We start from the raw sequence: 24,243 nt of genomic DNA on the forward strand, positions 1-24,243 counted from the left end.
GAGATGAGCTTACAGAAAACGGCTGGAACAGCGTTTTTTAGGCTAACGACCCCCTGCAGGATTTTATCACTCCCTGTTTGTTGCCTTGGCAGAGATGGGGAGAAGAAGCTAAGTGCTGAAGGGCTGGAGCGATGTGCAGTGGGAAGGCTCTTGCCTTACACCTGGCCACCCCGGTTCAATCCTCGGCATCCCATATGGTCCTCTAAGCACCGCCAGGAGTAATTCCTGAGAGCAGAGGCAGGAGTAACCCCTGAGCACCACCGGGTATGACCCCAAAGGCCAAAAAAAAAAAAGAAGAAGAAGAAAGCAAAGACTTGAGGGGAGGGCAAGAAGAAGGAGGGAGGAGAAGAGAGGAGAGGCAAGTGTGAGGGAAAGCTTGTCGGGAAGATGACCTCGTCTGATCGATTAGTCTGTTCCTAGATGACCTCTTCCAGGAGGTTATCCTGGGAGCGGGGCCCCGTGACTGGTGCCCCTGTACCCTCTGTTGCTGGGATCTGAAGAATACCCACTCCAGACTCTAGGTCCCTGACACTCGCCCTCTCCAGCAAAACCCGCATCTGAGCCCACAGTGTTTCCCGCGTGCTGAAAGGAAGCGGGGTGCCGGGCAGTTCCGGTGACTCACCTGCTCTCCTGGCTGAGGTGAGGTGTGGCTGCACGCAGCAGGTAGGGGTGAGTGAGGTGCTGTGCGCACCGCGCGCCTTTTATAGCAGTCACTGATCCACCACCCTGATTATAAAATTTCCCTTTTGTTTGCAGTTTAAGGGTAATTATTAATGATTTTTGAAACCCAGGCTGCAGACTGCGTGACCCTCCTAATGAGGGGCAAGATCCAATAAAGAGCAAGCTCCAAGGCGGCTTCATGGTTCAGAGTCCCCAGCGGGAGCTGAGACTCCCCCTTTAGATTATAGTGTTTTCTCCAGCATGGATTTCATGATATTTGTTTATTTTAGAAAGTAGAAATTTGGAGGGTGACTTTTGTTTTCTCTTTCATTTTAGTCATTGGACCAAAAAAACACTTCTTCATATTTAGAAAAAGTTGCAGCTAAAATAGCTTCTGAAGTCCCTTTGAAGTTTCGTATATATCGAGTGCCAACACTTTTCTTTTTTTGTTGTTTGGGGTTTTTTTTTGTTTTTGTTTTTTTGCTTTTTGGGTCACACCCGGCAATGCACAGGGGTTACTCCTGGCTTTGCACTCAGGGATTACTCCTGGCGGTGCTCATGGGATGCTGGGGATCGAACCCAGATTGGCCGCGTGCAAGGCAAATGCCCTACCTGCTGTACTATTGCTCCAACCCTGAGTGCCTACACTTTGAATACATATATGAATGGAGCATATACATATATGAACATACATATATGAACTTCAGTGACTAGGAAATATCGCTGAAGTAGGTTTAAGAAGTGGGCGGGGGGGTCGGAGAGAAAGTGCAGGGGTTAAGGTGCTGACCCTGGCTTAACCGCCAGCTCCTCATATGCTTTCCCAAACTGCGACTAATCCCTGAACACGGAGCCACCGGTAAGCCCCGAGTACCACACCGTGCGGTACCTACCAGCCTATACCCCCTGTCTCAGCAGGGGCATTTGATAACGCAGTAATCTGTGTTTCTGTTGGCAGAGCAAGATTACCGAGTAATGTTACCCTTCCCCTTTCTCATTGTCTCCGTGTTTGCTTCTTAGTTCTCATTATTCTTTCCCTTGCCAAATGTGTTGTGTTAATCATCCCACAGACTTGTGAAAACACTTGCCCTTACTTTTATTCAACTGAAAATGCTTCAAAACTCTGTGGAACTGCCAAGATTTACAACTGGAGACTAAATTTATTTCTACTGGAGAGGGTTTCATGAAAAAAAAAAAACGAGGACATTTCCAGAGGACATTGATCTAATGCTGATTGTAATTCACCAAGAAGGGCTTCCAGATCGATGGTAAAAGCATGTATCAGCATTTAAGCCCTTGTCTGCTTCCATGCTTGTATCATGTCACCACCTTCATTATATCACAAACAAATTGCAGAGAGAAGGTTTGGACCATATTTCTCTAGGACGCTGTTTATTTCTAAAATTCTTGGGTCACATTTTGAAGATCAAATGTGAAATCTCAGTGTGTTAAAAAGCTTCCCACCAATGCTGAGAGTTACCTATCCAGAGATTTTTTTTTTATATCTTGATTTTACTGGCCTTGCTTTGATTGCAGACTGCACTGTCCTCCCGTTGTTCATCAGTTTGTTTGAGCGGGCCAGTAACAAACGTTGTTACTTGGGAGACTTGTTGTTACTGTGTTTGGCATATCGAATACATCACGGGTAGCTTGCCAGGGTTTGCCGTGTGGGTGAGATACTTTCGGTAGCTTGTTGGGTTCTTCGAGAGGGGCGGGGGAATTGAACTCGGGTTGGCCACATGGGTTGCGTGCAAGGCAAACGCCCTGCCCGCTGTGCTATTGCTTCAGCCCAATTGCAGACTATTATTATCTTAATTTTTTAAAATTTTTGGCACCACAGTTTGCAAACCTGTTAACATCAGGATTTCGTGCATAAAACATTGCCATACCACACCCTCCATCAGAGTGTCCTCTTCCTGGGCAAGAGCCACAGGACAGCAGGTAGGGCACTTGCCTTGCACGTGGCTGACCTGGTTTTGATCCCCGTTACCTCATATGGTCCCCCAAGCCCACCGGGAGTGATCCCTGAGTGCAGAGCCAGGAGCCAGCCCTGGGCACCGCCAACTGTGGGCCCAAACAAATGCATTGTTTTTCAGAGTGTTCTCTTGCCTCCTTTGTTGTTCTGGGGTACAGGACCCCACCGCTTCTCAGCCCCCCTATCCCAACTTTCTTATGCTCAGCTTCCTGCTCAAGACCAGCTCTTACTTCCTATTGCCTTTGGGCACCAGTTATGCCCCCATTATGTTCCTTTCCATCCTGCAGATGAGAGATCATTCTATGTCTGTTCCTCTCCTTCTGGCTAACTTCACTCAGCCTGGAATCTCCAGATCTAGCCACATAGCAGCAAAATTACGTGATTTCATCCTTTCTTAAAGCTGGTATTATTCCGTTGTGTATATGTGTTACAGTTTCTTCAGCCAGTCATCTCTTCTGGAACATTTGGGTTGTTTCCAGATTTGGGCTATTGTGAATAGTGTAGATAATCTGCCTTTGGGATACCCCGGTACTGAATATGTATCCACTCTCTTTTTTGTAGTCAAGATTGGCAAAATAGCTTCACTTGGAAGATTTTATACAAAAGGGTTCTGATTTTGCTAATGCAATCCAATCGGGGTTTTCAGGAACTTGTGGCCTTTTCATACTTTTGGTCTGGTTTCCTGGGGGAGGAAACAGACCTTTGTTGAACAGCCATAACAAGAATGATCTTGTTCCTCTCACACCTTTTCCCCAAATTTCAAACTTTTGGAAAACTTGCAAGCGTAGTAAATGAGCATCAGTCCACCCGCTTTCTGCCCGCTTTCACTGATGACTGATATTTTCACATCATCTTTCTCTGTGGATGAGGAGCTGTTGCCATCCTGACCCTCCCTTCAGCTTCCGTCATGACTCCTGCCTGAGAACAGGCCTTTCTCCTGCGGCCATGGCCCATAGTCCACCTCCCCCCACCCCCAGTTGCTGAAACAGCACCTTCAATCATTGGTTGGCTCAAGTGACCACTTGTGAGCGAAAAAGAATAGGGCCTTGGTTATCTTTTTTTCTTCTGGGGCTTGGGGGCCCCCAGGTAGTATGTAGGAAGCCTGGCGGCCCCTGCTGGGAATGACCCAAGCCACTCTGGCAGTGCTAGGGGGCCTCCAGGGTGGGACCGGGGAGCCTTCTTGGCTGCACCCAGCAATGCTCAGGGGTCCATGTGGTTCCAGGGATCGAACCAGGGTCTGCTGCAAACCAAGCGAGCACCTTACCCCCTGAACGCTCTCCAACCCCTATTTGGAGCTAATAAGTAAAATGATTTCTATAACTATGTATGATCTTAATAACAATATAACACAAAAACCATAAGACTTTATTATTCTTTTTTTCTTTTTGGGTCACACTCAGTGATGCACAGAGGTTACTCCTGGCTCATACACTCAGGAATTACTTCTGGCAGTGCTTGGGGAACCATATGGGATGCTGGGAATTGAACCCGGGTTGGCTGCGTGCAAGGCAAATGCCCTACCCGCTGTACTATCACTCCAGCCCCCAAAACCATAAGACTTTAATAACTATTATACATCAAATAACCTGCTCCATGTGGCATACTTCTATACGATGTTCGTGTATACTATATAGACACATAAAAATGCATTCAGCTCTAAGAAAAAGAAGGTGGAACATACTGATTGACAGGCTTTTAGGCTTCCAGCCTGTCATTTCTGGGGAGGAGCTGGGGGCACCTGTCGTGTGGCTCGGTGGCAGCATGTGTCACCCGCAGGAGGCCTGGGCTCAGCCTCCAGGACCGCACAGAAGTCACAGTGGGGTTCCAAGGCTGCGTGTTTCCAGAGCTTATGCCTGGATTAAATGTTAACAGACCGGGTGGGGCTTTCGAAGATTTTACTTGCTCTTCTCTGCCAGTCACATGTTCTCCTTGCTTATTTTCTCTCATTTACCTGTAGACTCAAGCGTGAGGGTAAACCTTCCGACAGTGAGAAGCACGGACTCCATCAATAGATATTCTCATGAAACATTAACTAAAACTATATGGTGATGGGCCATAAATGCGGGGTGCGCCCCTGCGAGTGCATTTTGAAACTGGAGAATGGGAAAAAATGACAGGCGCAAGATTGGTAATGGAAAAACGGAGAGGCAAAGGTCACTTATCACACTGCCGTTAATTGCCTGATCTTTGGACAGCCTTAGTCTTTCCTAGAAAAGTGAAGAAAGAGCTGCCTTGTTCCCCAGGCCTTGGGCACCGCAGACAGCCGTGGCACGCAGGGCCTGGGCAGCAGGGCCCAGTGCTAGTTCCCAGCTTGCCACATGTGGTGGGCACGGGCCCCCGCGCTCTGATCCTGAGCAAGAAGGGCCCCCGTTTCCTCCTTGTCTTGTGCCTTCTGAGAGTGGGACTGGGGGGTTTGTGCCTGTTGGCTGGCTCAGGAGTTCCCAGCGGCCGTTTCACTGGGGACCTGATATTTAGGATGCTGGGCCCTGTACCCCGCCGTGCTCCCTAAGTCACTCCTCCCTGCGCCCCAGGCCGAGGTTCCATCTGTCTCTCGAGAGATTGCGGGTCACAGTGCTGAGGACGGGGAGATCTGGGTTCGAGGCCAGGCCCAGCTCACGTGTTCCCCCCAGGCCACCTGTGCCTCTAGGCTGAGACTGAGCAGAACTGGGCCACGTACCCGGGGGACGGTCACACCAGAGGCCTTCAGGATGCTCTTTTCCTGGTGAGAGAGCCACGGGACCTTGCTCTTGCTGGTTGAGGGGGTCAAGGACCAGAAAAAAGCGCGATGTGGTTTCTGCGGTAGAGACCGCACGGGCCCCTCAGCAGTGCCAGGTGGGCCCCTCACCAAAATAAATCAAGAGCGATATTTCTGGGACTGCCCAGGCTTTCACCGGGGCTGTGTCGGTCCCCACAGCGCCTCCAAGAGGCTGAGACTGGGAAGGCAGAAGGGGAAATGAAGGGCAGAATCAGCTTGGAGGCTCCCCCCCACCTTTTCCCTTCTGCCAAAGTGGGCTCCCTGCAGCTTAGTAATTCACCTGTGGGGGCATTCGACTCCTGCTCTTATGGCCCACCAGTCCTTTAGTCTCCTGTTGGCTTCTGATAAAAAGCTGGGGAGATTTCACTGTGAGGCCCTGGATTGGAGTGTGAGTATTGTGCTACTGGCACAGGTCATCTAGTTTGGGTTTGGTCACTGCACTTCAGCTCCAGAGCACAGGTGCATGCAGAAAGTGAGGGAGGTTAGAAAGAAAGAAAGAAAGAAAAGAAAGTGAGGGAGAGGGACTGGAGTGATAGCACAGCGGGTAGGGTGTTTGCCTTGCACGCAGCCAACCCAGGTTCGATTCCCAGCATCCCATATGGTCCCCTGAGCACCGCCAGGAGTAATTCCTGAGTGCAGAGCCAGGAGTAACCCCTGAGCATCGCCGGGTGTGATCCAAAAAGCAAAAACATAAAAAAATAAAGTGAGGGAGGTATATTCCCAGAAATGGTATTGCGGGGTCAAATGGGAGCTCAATTTCTAGTTTTTTGAGCAATGTCCATATTGTTTTCCAAAAAGGCTGGACTAGTCAGCATTCCCACCGACAATGAATGAGCGTTCCTTTCTCACCGCATCTGCGCCAGCTCTGGTTGTCCTTGTTCTCCTGGAGGTGTGCCAGCCTCTGTGGTGTGAGATGATACCTCATTATTTTGATTTGCATCTCCCTGATAATTAGTGATGTAGAGCATTTTTTTTTCATGTGCTTTTTGGCCATTTGAATTTCTTCTTTGAGGAAGTTTCTGTTCTTTTCCTTTCCCCATTTTTTTTTCTTTTTGGATCACACCCAGTGATGCTCAGGGGTTACTGTTACTCCTGGTTTTGCACTAAGGAATTACTCTTGGCAGTGCTGGGGGTACCATATGGGATGGGATGCCAGGGATTGAGCCCTGGTCGGCTGCATGCAAGGCAAGTGCCCAACCCATTCTACTATCACTTTGGCCCCTTCACCATTTTTTGATTGTGCTGGATGTCTTTTTCTTTCTTTCTTTCTTTCTTTCTTTCTTTCTTTCTTTCTTTCTTTCTTTCTTTCTTTCTCCTTCCTTCCTTCCTTCCTTCTTTCTTTCTTTCTTTCTTTCTTTCTTTCTTTCTTTCTTTCTCTCTTTCTTTTTGCGTCACACCTAGCAATGGTCAGGGGTTACTCCTGGCTCTGCACTTAGGAATTACTCCTGGAGGTACTTGGGGGACCATATGGATGCTGGGGATTGAACCCAGGTCGGCCACATGCAAGGCAAACGCCCTACCCACTGTACTATCACTCCGGCCCCTCTCCCCATTTTTTGATGAGGTTGGATGTCTTTTTCTTGTAAAGTTCTACCAGTGCCTTATACTTATATATCTTTCGTATTAACCCCTTATCAGATGTGTATTGGGTAAATAATCTTTCCTATTCTGTGGCTCTGTATCTTGGTCACCATTTCTTATGAGGTGCAGAGTTGAATATAGTCCTGTTTATCTTTGCTTCCACTTGCTTTGTCAGTGAAATTTCATCCTTGAAGATGCCTTTAGCTTCAATGTCATGGAGGCTTCTACCTACATTTTCCTCCGTGTACCTTATGGTTTCAGGTCTGATACTGAGGTTTGTAGTCCATTTTGATCTGACTTTTGTGTCTGGCATCAGAGAGAGGTCTGAGTTCATTTTTTTGGCATGTAGCTGCCCAATTTTCCCAGTACCACCTGTATAAATGGGTGGAGATGGAGAGTATCGTGCTGAGTGAAAAGAATCAGAAGGAAAAGGACAGACACAGAATGACTGCACTCATTTGTGGGATATAAAATAAATAGTATGAGACTCATATCCAGGGACAGAAAAAATAGGGGCCAGGAGGACTGACCCATGGTTGGAAGCTTGCCACGAGTATGTGGGGGATGGAGGGCACTTAGGGTAGAGAAGGAACAGCTGTGACAATGATAGTTGGAAAAATAGTTGGAAATGATGCCTCTGGACAAGAACTGAGTGCTGAAAGTAGGCAAAGGGATATGGATGATAACCTTTCAGTGTCTGTATTGCAAGCCATAAAATCCAAAAGGAGGGAGGCAGGGTGGGAGGGAGAGAAAGAGAAAGGGAGGGAAGGATAGAGAGAGATAGATACGAGCAGGGAGGCAGGGGGGTAACTGGGGACATTGGTGGTGGGAAATGTGCACTGGTGAGGGAATGGATGTTGGAGCATTGTGTGACTGAAAGTCAATTCTGAATAACTTTGTAACTGTGTATCTCATGGTGATTCAGTTAAAAAAATTAATTAACCAAAAAAAAGAAAGAAAAGAAAGGGAGGGAGAAATTTCTGGGTACATCTCCTATAGGGCTTCATGCATTTCCTGTGGTTGCTTAACAGATGTCCAAAAAAAGTGCAAACAACGCAGACGAATCTGTTCCTGGAGCTCAGAAGTAGCAAATGGATTGACTGCGTTCTTTTGGAAAGTTCTAGGAGAGACTCTGTTTCTTGGTCTTTGCAGCTTCTGCAGCCCCCACCTCTCAGGGCCCCTTCCTAGGTCTGGAACTAGCAGTGCAGTGTCTTGCCGTCTCTCTCCCTCTGTTGGTCTGCTTGTATCTCTCTCCCCATGTCTCTGACTTCACTGTAGCTTCTCCTGTGCCTAACTATCCTGCTTCCCTTCTAGAAAGGCCGCGTGCTTTCACTGAGGCCTCTCAGATAGTTCAGGGGCATCTAGCCAACCCACAGACCTTGGTTAATCAGATGCACCGAGTTCCCAGAAGTTTACATATTTCTGAGTTCTGGACGAGGATGTGGAACTCTTAAGGGCAAGGGTTGGGCAGCATTATTCAGCTAATATAAGCAGTAGCTGAAATGAGGGACGTTTGGTTGGGTTATTAATTTGGTAGAGTGAGCATACCAGTGGTTTCAGGATGGGGCAGCCGGAAGTGAAGGGCACCTCTGAGGACAGAACCCATGCAGAATAGAGGGGAGAAGACTTCTCAGGAGAAGTAGCCAAGAGGTGCTCTGTGTGTGTGTGTGTGTGTGTGTGTGTGTGTGTGTGTGTGTGTGCCTGAGGTCCTCAGGACTGGAGCCAGGGAACACTTGGAAGTGGACCTTCTTGAATGGCTGAGTCTGCCCAACGACTCCAACAGATGGTTCCCGACTGAGGGGACCTGAGTGCCCATGGACACTTCCAGTTCTTCTGCAGCTCTGGAAATGCCTTGTTCTGCTGGGATGGCGGTTGTGGGTGACAGGATTGATGGCAAGCTGGCTTGGACTTTTTACTCAAGTTGAATATGGCATGGAGAGAATACAGTCAGAAGCAGGCTTCAGAGAGAAAGAGCAGAGAAACTAATGGCACGGAGGACAGGAGCCACTGAGGGAAAGCCTCTCAAAGAACGCTCGAAGGTCTGAGAGAATCTGTGTGGAAGCGGCCTCCTGCAGGGCCGGCAGAGAGCCGGGGATCCTGGGCAGGCCAGAGGCTTCTGCTTCAGCGCACCCCACCTTTCAGGAATTTCATCTTTGATAAGATACCTGAACTTCCTGAGACTTGATTGTCACAGGCACCTGGATGCATGAACCCATTACCCTTTTATCACGGCTGCAGAGCTGGTCAGGGCCAGCGGGAGGGTAACCTGCAGCAAAGGTTAATTAGTGCTGTGTTTGTCCTGTGCTATTTTACATCTCCTAAGGTTTTATCACCACCAGCGTTCGTTACTTATTGATCCTTTTTTATTTTTTTCTGGGGCTTTATGGCTGGCTTCTAAGAAATGACAGCCTTCCCGTGAGGCTCACGGAGGAGCCTCCGTTTAGGCAAATCGCGGTTGGCCACGGGGCTCTGTGCCAGTGGCAGAGGCATTGGACCCTGAGATGCCAAAATCTAGGCAACATTTGGGGGATGTTGGGACTAAAATGAATGCAGGTTTCAGTTGCTTTTCTGGACCCCTTCGGGTGTTGGAATCCCCTCTACTGCCCTGATCTGAGCCATCTTCTCTGAGTCTAGGCTGGACAACCCCAGCCAGGCCCCCTGGGCAGACCAGAGGCATGGTGGCACCTGTCTCTGATGTCCAGCGTATGATCTGGGCTTGGAAAGCTTCTTCCCCTGCTCCTTCACCTTTTCTCGAACATTCTATGGTGGCAGTAGACTGAGCAAGTTTGGGAACCCATGAATCCATATGATAAACATCACCATTGGTGCCTTCAGTGTGTGGTTCCATTAAAATGAGATAATGTACAAAGTTTTCGAAGTTGCTAGTTCCAAAAGACCCCCTAATGAAACGGATCAGTGACCCTCACTTCCTCCCAAGCTTCTCAGGTCATTCTTCTTTCTTTCAAAGCATTCCTCTTGTTCTTCAGGTCTGTGTTTCCACACGCATGTGTGCACGCATGCACACACACACACACACACATTTTCCAGCTGCTCTGCCAAAAATCTTCAGACCATGCTCAGTGCATATTCCTTTTCTCTCTTCATCCCTACATTAATTTTGGAACTAATTCCTGCTAGTTCTGAGTATTGATAGATTGTCAGGTTCATCCTAGTAATCAGTAAGGCAGGTTTTATGGACTCAGAATTTGACAGTTCCTATTGGGTTCTAGCAGACTGTTTCTGGAATACCAATAAACAAGGGCTGGAGTGATTGCACAGCATTTAGGGCATTTACCTTGCCCATGACAGACCGGGTTTCTATCCTCAGCATCCCATGGTCCCTCCCACTCCCGAGCCCACCAGGCTATAGAGCCAGAAGTAACCCCTGAACATCACTGGGTATGGCCCCCAAATTAAAACAAACCAAACAAACCCCTCAAAAACAAACAAATAAATAGAACAAACTACATTAATTTCCTTGGTTATGTCAAGCAATGCAGGCTGGAGCAATAGCACAGTGGGTAGGGCGTTTGGCTTACACGCGGTCGACCCAGGTTTGATTACTCTGACCCTCTCAGAGAGCCCGGCAAACTACCGAGAGTATCTCACCCACACGGCAAAGCCTGGCAAGCTCCTTGTGATGTATTCAATATGCCAAAAATAGTAACAAGGGGCTGAAGCAATAGCACGGTGGGTAGGGCGTTTGCCTTGCACGCGGCCAACCTGGGTTTGATTCCCAGCATCCCATATGGTCCCCTGAGCACTTCCGGGGTAATTCCTGAGCACAGAGCCAGGAGTAACCCCTGTGCATCTCCGGGTGTGACCCAAAAAAGAAAAAAACAGTAACAAGTCTCACAATTTGTTGTGAGACATTACTGGTGCCCGCTTAAGCAAATCGATGAACAACAGGCGGACAGTGAAGCGCTATGTCAAGCAATGCAGGGAAGTGTGGACCGAAGCACCACGGAGAAGCACCCTGGGGGGTCTGTTTGCTGTGGGTTCCTAGAAGGTTTTAGTTGCTTCAGACCAGTGTTTTCCAACCTTTCCATACATTCAGGCTGGGCAAAATTGGGGAAATATTTCGTTGACCACTAGGGCAGAAATAAAATCCTTTATTTGTAATAAGAATATTTTTTTGTGTGGGGGGCTGGAGTAATACTACAGTGGGTAGGACACTTGGCCTTGTACACAGCTGACCCAGGTTTGATCCCTGGCACCCCAAGTTCCCCCCCGAGCCCCGCCAGGAATGATGCCGGAGTATGGAGCCAGGAGTAAGCCCTGAGCACTACCGGATGTGGCCCCCCCCAAAAAATATTGATTGTGATGCCATTGTGTCAGTGTCTGTGAGCTCATTCGGCCCCATGCTCCGGGAGCTCCGTGTGTTAAGCGCCAGGACCTTTCTTGCAGATGAGCACCAGTCCAGCTATTGCAAACTACTGGACTTGAACTTAAGGGCAGTTGAGAGTGAATAAACTTAGGGCTTCCGAGTCTGGTGGTGTAGCCAGTCTTATCTGCCCTTTCCTAGAAAGAGCACTGGGGTCAGCATTTGTACACAGCATCAGTGTGTGACCGGCAAGCTAATGCCCAGTCATGATCTTCTAATACTTAATCCGGCCTTAATTATAGGAAGAAGATAGGAAACCAAGGTCATGAGCACTTCAGAGCTGAGCATTGCGTTCATCTGGGGGGGTTGGTAATCAAGCTTTTTTCCCCACCCCTTCCTCCTCAGTGACTTGAACTTGGGACATAGGGTTCAGATGGCTTTGAAAGTTCTGGGCCACTGATAAGATCAGAGAAGTTCTTGGAAAAATTTCCCCTCTAGAAATCTCTGGTGTCAGGGGTTCCGATTAAGCAATATCTGGCAGTTAGGGTAGAGTTAAAAAAAATAAAAAGCAAACAAAAGGAAATGTTTTATGAGCTGGAAGCCTCAGCAGTTCCATACGATCTGGCCAACTCGGTTGTTCGAACCCCCCAACTCCGGGCTCACAGTGAACAGGTTGAGAATACAGACCAGTGCCTGCGGGCAGGCGTTCCCTGAACATCCTCTTTCCTTCTGGAACTTCTGTGGGTGCACGCGGCCTGAGTGAGCTCTGTCCTCATCATCTGTACCGAGGAGCAAGTGGGACTGCCCTGTCACGCCAAGTCCAGCACACAATCGGCTCTCTGGGTGCACACGACAAGGCCGTGGCATCTCAGGAGAGCAGCTTCGGTTGGATTGCGGAACCAAGGCCTTGAGACTGAGGATGGTTTACTAGGACAAGAGGGCAGGGGCCAGGGATAGACGTTCGGATTGGAAGAAAGAGCATGTGCCAAGTCCCTGGGGCAAGAGGAAGAGACCTCGAGGGCCTAGAGGAAATGCCCGGTGAGCAGAGCGCTGAGGGGCGGGTATCACATGCCTGAGGCTTTCAAGCAGGAGCCATGCCCGTTATGGTCTCACCAACAGCACACAGGGAGGCCCGTCAGGAGAGTCTGGCCCCAGGCCCGATTTGGGTGGTAGCTGTTGCTGTGCATGGCTGTGGCGGGCACAGAGGACAGAGGGATGGAGCCCGACGAATCGGCTGAGCCAGGTGAGGGACATCCAGGATGGCACCCATTTTTCTGACACACAGAAGGAACACAGGCATGGACAATAATAGCTCTTTTGCAAAAGAAATGGGATTTTGTTGGTTTTTCCTTTTTTACTGAATCACCATGAGATGCAGTTACAAAGCTTTCATGTTTGAGTTTCGATCATACAGTGATCGATCACCCATCCCTTCACCAGTGCACGTTCTCTACCACCCAAATCCCCAGTATATCCCTCCCATTCCAACCCTTCCCCTGCCTGTGTGGCAGACAGTTTCCACAATACTTTCTCTCAACTATGATTACATTCAATATTTCGGCACCAGTCCCACCACCACTCAAACCTGCTAAAAAAAGCAATGCTAGACAATTTGTTTTGTATTGCTTGTTAAGGAGAGCATGTAATGTTGTGCGGCTGCAAGAGCGGCCGCATGGTCTAGGAATTCTAAAATTTTAATAATTAGGGTCTGGAGAGATCTCTGCAGTGAGCTGCTCGGTTCCAAGATTCATGTGTGTCTTTGGATCGTGGCCGTGTAGGGGCTTAATAAGTAGCTGGGGGCAGTTTGTGGGCATCATCTGAGGGTCCCATTGGGGTGGGGAGGGTGAGGAAGGAGAGGGACCAGCTCCTCCCCTGTCCCGTGAGGCCTGGCGTTTGCTGCCTCTGCTCCTGCCTACCTGGACTTTTTGTTGAGTTCTAGAAGCTGGTGGCCGCCAGGATTCCTAGGGGGCAGGCGGAGGGACAGCACCTGCTCCCATCTGGAGTGACCCAGTGAAAGTGGCCTATTGCAAAGGCCAAAGGCAACTCTGCAGCGAGCTTCCCGGTTCCGAGATCTGTATGTCTGTGTGTGTGTGTTTGTTTTGTTTTGTTTTTTATTCATACATACTGTGCTTTTGATTCCGAGCCATGCTTCCGAGAGTTCACAGATTTAGTTCCAAACCACCTCCATAAAGCAAGTATGAAAATAAAGCAAGCCACACAGTGTTTGTCTTTCCCACTGTACTTCAACACTGTACAGTGTAGTCTATCAAGTGTGGAATGGCCTTGCCCCTAGAGCAAGCAGGCACCACGAAGACCGAAGTCACCTCAGAGGAATGTCAACTGCACGGTGGCAGGGGGGTATTGGCACTTCGGTGTTGAGTAATGTTACCCGAATCAGTGAAAAAAAAATCATTAAAAAGCAACACGTGCCAAAGCGATAGCACAGCAGGTAGGGCATTTGCATTGCACGCGGCCGACCCGGGTTCGATTCCCAGCATCCCATATGGTCCCCCCAGCACTTCCAGGAGTAACTCCTGAGTGCAGAGCCAGGAGTAACCCCTGAGCATCACTGGGTGTGACCAAAAAAAGCAAAAAAAAAAAAAGGAGCAATATGCCTGCCTTAAATGAATGTAGCCAGCCATGCAGCGGGCCAGTGTTGCTGGGAAATGGTGCTCAGAGTCTGGCTTGGCACAGGTTCACCTGCCAGGTGTTAAAAGGTCGATACCCACCTTCCAGTTGTAGCCAGGTGATGTACAGGCAAGGGGTACGCCTGTGCTTTTCTGCCAGTGTTAGTGGCTTTGCTTCTAGAAAGTCGTTAGGGAATGCGGTGGGGTGTGAGGGGGGCAGCTCACACAGGCACACACTGAGTGGGAGGTAGGAGCCCCCAGAGCCTAGCCTGGCTTTGACAGGTTGTGACCGGAGCAAGGTCATCATGAGGCTCCTGATGCCTCTTGGGCGGGTGATGAGCTGCCGAAGGGGAGGCAGGAAGGCACGCGGGACCTTCCTGTGTCAGAGCATCCTCCCCCGCCCTCCCCCCCGTGACCATCCTCCAAATGCAAAGCCACAAAGCGGAGAAGGGACAGTTTGACATGATGATAAAACCCGACTCCTTTTGTTTTCGAAGGTGATTGACATGCCGGAACACAACCCTGGCGTCATGGGCGGAACAATGAGGCTGGGGATCCGAAGAACTGTTTTCCAGACGGAGAATTCGCTCTTGAGTAAGTGTCCCGGGCTCGTGTTGGCTCTCCCTCTCCTGCTCCCCTCCCAGCGGCCTCGCCTCGCCCGGCCTCCCTCTGACCGCAGGCTGTCCCTTCAGACTTGATCTTGGTGATCACCCAGCCTGCTCTGTGGCTCCATGAGTTTGACAGTGACCCTGGGGACATCCTTGGACAGGCAGACTCAGTGCTTAGGGATCCTGCATTCTCCCCACTCTATTTAAAGCCAACTCTCTGTTTAATTGCTCCACACCTGCCTGGTTTCAGTGAACTACTGTATGAATTTCTTGAGGAGGAAGGCAGGTCCGTCTTTCGGATGGATGTTCCTCTCCCAGGTGGCCAGGGGTGGGAAGGGGAATCTAGAATGTAGCTTGCCATCTGCTATGTGCTGATTTTTCTGCTACCACTAAGCGAATTCTCATTTCTGTGGTCCGTTCCCCATAGATGATTAACATACCGAATGGGAATAACCGTAGGAACAGACCAAGCCCCGCATTCAGCTTCCTAAGTATCTCTTGAATGCCTGCTCTGTGCCATGTGCATGAGCTCCGTTCACGATCTGTAGGTGGTTAGGATGTCCACTATAGGACCTCACTCGCAGCAGAAGGACTGTGATGGAAGCAGCCAACGATGCTGGAAGAGCAAAGAAATGCAGCTCTCCGGACCACCCCACTCCATTCCTTCTCAGAGCACTTGAGAGAATGCTTTTGGATTTTTATTGGTTGGGGGGCCTCACCTCGCGGTACTGGCAGCTGGGGAGCTGCTCCTGGTGGTACTAGGACACACGTGCCAGGGGCAAAACATTTGCTGTATCCCTTTGAGCAATGTCCCTGTCCCCTTCTCAGTGCCTTCTCAGTTCACAGCAGGCTGCGACCAGAAATGAATGTGATTCTGGTAGTGCTCAGGGGACCATATGGGATGCTGGGAATCGAACCCGGATCGGCTGCATGCAAGGCAAATGCCCTACCTGCTGTAATATCGCTCCAGCCCCAGTTTTAAGAAGTTTTAGTTCTTATCTTTTACCTGTCTTGAACATTTTAGTTTTTGGTTGGGGGACTATGCCCCTCAGTGCACAGGGCCCGCTCAGTTCTCAGTGTCCACTTAGGGGAACGAACATTTGGCCTCATGGGGATGTGCCTACACTGCCTGTGAAATCACTCAGTCTGGGCGGAAAACATGGTGATGGTCTTCTTCATTATTTTTTTTTAGTTTTTGGGCTACACCCAGCAATGCTCAGGGGTCACTCCTGGTAGTGCTTGGGGGACCATATGGGATACTGGGGATCAAACCCAGGTTGGCTGCGTACAAGGGAAACGCCCTCCCCACTGTGCTATCGGTCCAGACCCCTAATGGTCTTCATCATTTTGGGCCACACCCCCTGATGCTTGGGGGACCTGCAGTGCCCTGGATTTAACCTGAGGCTCCTGCGTGTACAACATGTGCGCCAGGCCTTTGGGTGTGCTTTATTTATTTATTTATTTATTTGCTTTTTGGGTCATACCCAGCGATGCTCAGGGGTTACTCCTAGCTTTACACTCAGGAGTTACTCCTGGCGTTACTCAGGGGACCATATGGAATGCTAGGATTCGAACCTGGGTCAGCCGTGTGCAAGACAAATGCCCTACCCACTGTGCTATCGCTCCAGCCCCTGAGTGTGCTTTATTTTTAATTTAAACTTGACTTATAGGTCTGGGGAGATAGTACAGGGCATAAGGCGGTGGCCTTGCCTACTATGGACCCTGGCTTGATCCCAAGCACCAGATATGGTCCCCTGCCTACTACTGGGACTGATCCCTGAGCACAGAGCCGGGAGTAAGCCCTGAGCACTACTGGTGTGGTTCAAAAAACAAAACAAAGCAAAAAAGAAATTATAGGCCGGTGACTACATTACTTGAAAATTATCAGAAAAACAGAAAAGTAGAGGTTTTTTTTTTAAATAGAGTGCTCAATAATACTCTAGTGCTAAAGAAATTGTTAGACACAAGGGCTGGATTTCTAGGTTGATTCTACTGCTTTTGGGGGCACTTTGAGCCACATGGGGACCAGATGTGGTGCTGTGGATGAGACCTGGGTGATGCTACTTATATTTATCAAGAACAATTCTTTCTTCCCATTTGTCAGTGTGTTCCTTAAGGATAATGGAAACTATGAGTGTCGTTTATTTCTTTAAAAAAAATGTTGAGGCACAATTGACAGCCATAAAGTTGAACCTGATTAATGTATACAGCGTGATGGGTTGAATTTGAGTTTTCTTTTAGAGGGGTTCGGGTTCGGGAGCTACACTCAGCAGTTGTTGGCTATCCCTGACTCTGTGCTCAGGGGTTACTTCTGGAGGTGCTTGGGGGTGGGGGCAGGCAGTGCCAGGGATTGAACCCTGGTCGGCAACATGGAAGGCAAGTGCCCAAATGGCGAGTCTTCTGAAGAGTTCTGAAGTGATTTGAGATATAAAGTAAGTTGGGTTAAGTACTGCTTATTACCATCTACTCTGTAAGAAATGTGTTACGGGGGTTCACTTCTGCTCTGTGGTGTGTGTGTGTGTGTGTGTGTGTGTGTGTGTGTGTGTGTGTGTGTGTATTCTTCTCCTGCAAAGACTTCTTATTTTAAAAGGCTGTATGGTAGCATGTAGGGACCTTCGAAGCTGGTTCAGTTGTCTTTAGAAATTAAGTATTTTCCTAGACTCTTTATCTCTAACCATTCGCCTAGGTATTAATTGCATATTCCTGCTCTTCCGAAACTTCATACATCACGCTTAGTTTGTATGTAGATTTCATTTAAGTCTGTGCTTTTCATAGACTTAGCCTTCACGTCTGTTACCTGAGTTGAGGAACCATAACGTACTGATTAATTTTCTTGTTACACGTTTCAGGTGGCTTCTGGGCATTTTGTGAGCAAAACTGCTGATGTCGCCTTCTTGATAGGCTTCACTGTTTGAATTGTTTCCGTTGGGTTAATTTTCAGGAGTCAGACTGTTCGGTCAAAGGGAATGAACACTTTTATGACCCATCATTCTACCGGATGGTTTGAAAGGAGAGGTGAACCAGTTCATAATGATGGAGCTTGGACTGTTTGCAGTGTTCTGCTTTCTCTGTTCTTTTTTAATCTTGGGCCACACCCAGCAGTGCTCAGGGGCTACCTCTGGCTGTGCTTAGGGGACCGTTGGTGCTGGGACTTGAACCTGAGCCTCTTGCGTACGTGCGAAGCGTGAGTTTCAGCCCCCCTGAGCTACCTCTCTGGCCCTTTCTAGTCTTAGCCAGTGATTTTGTTTTTTCTTTTAGTTCTCTTAGCAAGGACCAAAAAGCACCCTGGATTATTGGACTTGACTTGGGATTTCTTTGCGTTTGTGAATCTGTACGTCCTTCCCACTGGTTGATTTACCAATGTGTTTGCTCTTGGCTTTCCAGCCCAGCACTGAAACACGGGCGGGGGGGGGGGAACTTCGCTGCCCAGAGTCTGTTCCCTGCTAGCTCTAAGCCCAGGGTCAGTGTGTTTTCTGTAAAAGGCCGCACAGTAAATATTTTCAGCTTTAGGGCCCTGCGGTCTGAGTCCCAAGTACTCAGCTCACCTTTGTGGGGTGGGAGCAGCCGGCGGCAAATCCGTAAACAGATGTGCAGAGCTGCGTTCCAAGAACCCTCTGTGTAAGGGCTCTGAAATGGGAGTTTTATGTCACTTTCATGTACCATCAAATCCACTCCTTTGTTTTTAGCCGTCTGAAAATGTTACAGCAACGGCAGCAACAAACAAAACTGTCAAGTGTTCTGACCTCCTCGAGCAGAACAGACGTCAGAGGAGCCCTGTTGGGCCTCCAGGTGCCACGGTTGGTAGCGACCTGGAGCAGACGGAGCAGGCCAAGCTGGTGAGGCCCGGGGCTGCTGTGGAGGCAGCTGCACTCCTGGGCGGATTCAGATCCATCTCACTGCTCGTCCCTGGCCTGCCTGAACATCCCATTTAGTGGCAGAGTAAGGTCAAAGGGCTTTTAGAAGTTAGTGCTCCCACTGCTGTGTTTTCAGCCCGGGAAGCCAAAGGCTCAGAGGTGAGTGGCACGGAGTCTGTTGGAAGGGGTCAGGGCCGAGGAGCTAGTACTGGGGTGGAGACCTTGCCCAGTAGGTCAGCGACTCTGCTGTGATCCCAGCTATACTTACAGTCCTCGGAGCACCTCCGTGGGCTCACCCTGAGCACATAGCAAGGATTCGTAGGTCGGCACTGCTGAGTGTGGCCCCCAAGCCCAGCTCTCTGTCCCCAAAGAGGCCCAGCCAGTCCTCAAAGGGGTTCCAGGGACTGGAGTGATAGCACAGTGGGTAGGGCATTTGCCTTGCATGCAGCCGACCCAGGTTCGATTCCCAGCATCCCATATGGCCCCCTGAGCACCGCCAGGAGTAATTTCTGAGTGCAAGAGCCAGGAGTAACCCCTGTGCATCCCCGGGTGCAAAAACCAAACCAAAACAAAACAAAGGGGTTCCACTCTCTCCCTGGAATCCGTGTCCTGGCTCTGTCGCCATCCCCAAAATGGAACTCTTACAGCACACCTTGTACCACGGTTAAAATCATCAAGTGCTCTACCCTTCAGAGCCATGTATTTGATCCCATCTAAATTACACTTCAATTAAAGAAAACACCATTTATCTGGCAAGGTAATCATAGGACTTGTCTCCTTCGGGTGACACCAATTGCTTGATTGATGGATTCATTAGCTGCTTTTTTGAAAAGCTGGGAGCAGTGGCACCGAGCCTTTCATTGGAAATGGGACGGTTTGATGGTTTGATGATCTCCATCTCGAGATGGAGGGTGAGGCTCAGGTGAGTGGAGGGCCAGGAAGACTAGGGAAGAAGTGGGTTATTCCAGGTCTTGAAGACCCCCTCCCACCCCAAATAAACCATCTTCTTTTGCTTGGGGTTCTCAGCTGAGTTAATGGGCACCCAGTGAAGCCCAAAGCAGTTAGACGAGAGTTCAGAGTTCATTCCAGAGATGAACTTGACAGTGGCTCCCAAATATTATTGGTCCCAGCCTTCCTTTGAGGGGAAACAGGTCCCAGACACGATGCCAAGACCTCCATGAAGGGAAGGGAAGCAAATCTTGGATTATGTCCATGGTGGTTTTCTTTTTGTTTCTTTTTGGCTTTTGGGACATCCGTGGTGGTACTCAGAGGGGTTCCCAGGCGTGACCCCTGCCTGTGTGATCAGGGATCACTGCTGGTGGGCTCAGGGGGCCTTCGGGGGTGGGGTGGGGTGGGGATCAGCAGCATGCAAGGCAAGCACCTTCCTGCTGTACCGGGTCTCTAGCCCAGCACCTGCTCTTTGGGCCGGGCTGGGAGCGTGCTTGAACAGTGTGCGCGTGCGTGCAGAAACACTGATGGGGAGTCTCAGCGTAATGGCCCTGCACTCCACTGCCAGTGCCTCAGGAGCCTTGGTGCTGTAGACGAAACTGCAGAAGGGGCGTGTGGAAGTGGCCTAAGAGGAAAAGGGTGCAGGGGTACGGGGGTGCTCGTAGCATTTGCCTCTCGCGGCTTCCCAGTGCACCCATCCCCTTGGTCTTCCCAGCATCCTTAAGTTGAATGGGAAGGAAGTAGGAATCCCAGTATGGATGTATAGACAGCTGGGACCAGGTCCCTGTGATTTCCCATCAGCCTCTGAGAAGACAAGTCTGGTGGCCAGGACAGGGCATGGGGCCCAGGGAAGCAATGTGCAGCCGGGAACACAGCTGGCAGGGGACACTAGTGCCAGGGTGCATGCCATCCTTTAGGAGAAGGCTATGGGGAAGGACCCCTCTCTGCACTTCCTTCTAAGAAGGAGGACTTCTTGGTTCTATTGTTTTGTGGTTTTGGTTTGGGGCCACACTCCTGACTCTGTGCTCAGGGTCACTCCTGCTGGGGCTCAGAGGACCCCATGGGGTGCTGAGGATTGAGCCCAGGTCAACTGTGTGCGAGGCTAGCCCCCTCCCGGCTGTCCTAGCATTTCACTTCCGCTTGCTTCGCTTTTATTCCAAGAGCAAAGGTCTGGCTTTGGAGAGAACGGAGGCAACGAGCGAGTCCCTGGGTGTGCGGTGGGAAAGGCTCGGAAATGCGGAGGGGCGGAGTGTTGTCCAGTTGGAATGAGCTGCGTGTCGTGTAGGGATGGCGGCGCTCCCATTCACAGGCTGGGAGCACTGCTTTGACTCTTCCTTTATCTCTTCTGAGCGCTGCCTCCAGTTCCTGGCGCGATGAGATTGTCAGGAAGTTTAGGAAGCACAGCGCTCCCAGGACTGTGATTGGGTTAATGAGGCGATTGACAGAATAGCTTAGAGGTCACCAGGGACTGGGGGACAGTGACTGTCCCTGACATGCTAATTTGTCGTGCTGAGACATACATTCTAAAGGATGCGCCCTCCCGCCCACGGCTGGCGCAACCGTTCACTCCTGCTCTGGGGGCTCAGCGCTTGGTGCCCCCCTCGCTGGGCCAGCAGTGGCCCGAGCACCTGACCCTTGGGAACTAGAGGAGAGACACCGTACAGAAACATCAGAGGCGACTTCGGGTCCCAGTCTCCATCCTGGGCTGTGCAGCACCTTCCTTGTACTGTGTTTCCGTGATGATCCAGTGGGAGGATGTAGTGCTCGCGAGGGCGCAGACACGGGGATGTAGAGCTCAGTGCCCGGCACTGGAAAAGCGGGACTCCAGTGCGCCCGTCGCATTGGAAATGGGAATTGTCACGTGGTCTTAAGAATGGGGTTCCCTGGGCAGTTGCGGGGAGGTGAGCCTGATGGTAGGTGGCAGTGCACGCATCCTCTTGGTCTTGCAGTTTCTCTCTGACTCCACTCTGCTGCTCTCTGCTCCCCACCCACTAATATGGATTAGCAGGAGGACCAGGAAGCAAGTGTTACAAATGGGGTGACTTAAATGAGAGGATTCAAGCAACGATCATGAAGATAGCACTGGTACTTTTTTGTTCCTTGGTTTGTTTTGGGGGCCAGACCAGGTGGTGCTCAAGAGATACTTCTGGGGAGAGAACAAAAGGGAATGCCCTGCCACAGAGGCAGGGGGGATGGGGAGGATGGGGGGTGGGAGGGATACTGGGACCCGTGGTGGTGGGAAATGGGCACTGGTGGAGGGATGGGTATTTGATCATTGTATAATTGAAACCCAAGCACAAAAATTTGTAAGTCTACGACTGTACCTCATGGTGTCTCACTAATAAAAATTAAAAAAAAAGAGAGATACTTCTGGGGACCGGAGTAATAGTACAGCGGGTAGGGCACTTGCCTTGCATGCAGCTGACCTGGATTTGATCCCTGGCATTCCATATGGTCACCCAAGCATCACCAGGAGTAGTTCCTGAGTGCAGAGCTGGGAGTAACCCCTGAGCATCACTGGTTGTGACCCAAAAAAAAGCTGCCTCGAAAAAAAAATTTTAAAAAAGGATTCTGGCTCAGTGCTTGAGGAATGCATTTTTTAAATTTTTAAAAAATTTTTTAAAGTTTTTTTTATTAGTGAAACACCATGAGGTACAGTTATAGACTTACAAATTTTTGTGCTTGGGTTTCAGTTATACAATGATCAAGAACCCGTCCCTCCACCAGTGCCCATCCTCCACCACCACGGGTCCCAGCATCCCCCTCACCCCCCATCCCCCCTGTCCCACCCTGCCTCTGTGGCAGGGCGTTCCCCCTTGTTCTCTCTCTCCTCTTTCGGGTACTGTGTTTTGCATTTTACAAGAAAATTTAGCTCCAAGCAGATCAAGAAGAACAAAGTTAGGGAAAAGGGAGGTGTTTAGATGCTTTAAACAAATGAGATGTTTTATAACAATGCAAGAAATGATATGCTAAACTCACAAAGTAATAAGGAGAGAGATTATGGCTTGCTTAGAAGGTCCCCTTTCTAAGCAATTTTGAAGCAATTAGGGCATAATGAGATTCTTCCAGTGATCCCTCTCAACCCCTGGGGAACCCAGCTGTATTTTGCAGAAAAGAATCTTAGCAAGCTTAAGTCACTTGCCAAGAATTCAGACTTCCAAGTCAGAACTCTTGATCACCTTGTTAAATTGCATGATGGCCCGACAGAGCAGACGGAGAAACCCAGAGTTCTGCTTTGTCAGGGATTCTGATGGCTTCAGAAGTGTCTTGTGGGAGGTGAGCAGGGACAACCAGGTTGCACCCCTGGTTGCTGAAAGCCAGTCTCAAGCTGTGAGCCTTGCCCAAGGAGGAATATAAGCACTGAATCCGCTTTGGACTCGGCAGCTGGACCAGTGAGCCACCTGAATCAGTAGCAGCCGCACTGCGCCTCAGGTAGAGAGGCCGTTAATTGGGAGTGGGGAAGACGGGCAAATTGGCCAGCTCATCAAAGAGGTAACTGCTGTCGTGGATTGTTGCATTTGCAGTTCCCATCGCGGGTCTTCTCAATTTTCAGGAGAATCTGAGAATCAGAGGTTCTGTGGGAAACCTGAATTGTTACTGATGGCTACAAGTTTAAAATTTTCAAACACCGCATGTTGCCAGACATCTGCACCCTGGGTAGAGTGTGGGAATCTGTGAATTAGACTAACAACAGCCTTGCCACCTAACCAGAGAACACTCAATGATGCTTGATGAGCACAGGACACACTCCTGGCAGTTTTAAAAGGGAATCCGATTCAGACTGGGGTAGCTGTTGAAAGATCTTTATGCAAAACCAAGGCAATTCTTCCCCCAGAAAGAGCTAATGAAGCCCACGAGGTAGCAATTTCCGCCTGTCGCAAACAAAACAAAACAAAAACAAAACAAAAACATAAACAAACAAACAAACAAACAAAACGCTCTGGGGGCTGGAGCAATAGCACAGTGGGTAGGGCGTTTGCCTTGCACGCGGCCGACCCGGGTTCAATTCCCAGCATCCCATATGGTCCCCTGAGCACCACCAGGAGTAATTCCTGAGTGTATGAGCCAGGAGTAGCCCCTGTGCATCGCTGCGTGTGACCCAAAAAGCAAAAAACAAAAAACAAAAACAAATCATCCTGGGTGATTGTTTCTGGCCTCTGCCTCTAGGAAGCACAGAGTTGAGGCGGATGAGAGTCGGAAGGTTTTGAATGGGACCTGACAGGTTTTGTGTGATGGCTTCCGGGGGAGCGAAGGTGGGAGAAGAGGGGTGCTGTCTTGGGCAGGGGGCCCCAGCTGAAGATAAGAAGTAAACGGGGCAAGGGGAGGGCCCAGAGGGGCAGGGATCTGGGAATGGGGTGTCACCCAGCTCCCCACTGATGACAGATCTGCCGGGATGTAGATTAGGAATGAATGCCAGGTTACCAGGGGCCGTGGGATAAGGAGTGCTTCAGGACAGGGGAGGGAGAAGGCCCACACGCACGGGTCCTTCGTGACGGATGTGTGCTTTTGGAAAGTATTCCTACAGCAGTGGACATGTCCTTGTTTCTATTTTCTGGGGTCAGTTATTATTGTTATTAATATGAGTGTGTGTGTGTTCACGCATATATGTGTGTGTGCACGTGTGCACAAGCCAGGGACAGAACTCAGGGCGTGACAGATGCAAGGTTATGTGCTCTACTACTGGGTAGCATCCCAGCCCTGGAGTGTATTCCCTTTTCATTTCCTGTTCAATTTTCTTTCCCCTTCCTTGCCCTTCGCTGTTGTTCTCGCTACCACAACCCGGAGTTACAGACTTGTCGGGTTGTGGTGCTAGAACATTTGTTTGTGGGGCTCACTAGGGTCCTGCTGTAGGCTCCACACATCGTTCGTTCTGGTACTTGCACAAAGCGAGCTGCAGTGCTCCAGAAAAAGTTC

The 24,243-nt window shown here is 49.8% G+C and overlaps 1 protein-coding gene across 2 annotated transcripts in view; it reads left to right on the forward strand.

The window, feature by feature from the left end:
- The window catches only part of CTPS2 (CTP synthase 2), a 132,051-nt gene that overhangs the window by 67,795 nt on the left and 40,013 nt on the right, over positions 1-24,243 (forward strand). For both annotated transcript variants that reach the window (XM_056131291.1, XM_056131292.1), the window contains one exon: positions 14,417-14,513. In XM_056131291.1, coding sequence (XP_055987266.1) covers positions 14,417-14,513 — 97 coding nt within the window. The remainder of the gene's footprint in view (positions 1-14,416; positions 14,514-24,243) is intronic.

The sequence above is a fragment of the Sorex fumeus genome, unplaced genomic scaffold, assembly GCF_029834395.1.
Source record: "Sorex fumeus unplaced genomic scaffold, SorFum_2.1 ptg000086l, whole genome shotgun sequence".
NCBI lineage: Eukaryota > Metazoa > Chordata > Mammalia > Eulipotyphla > Soricidae > Sorex > Sorex fumeus.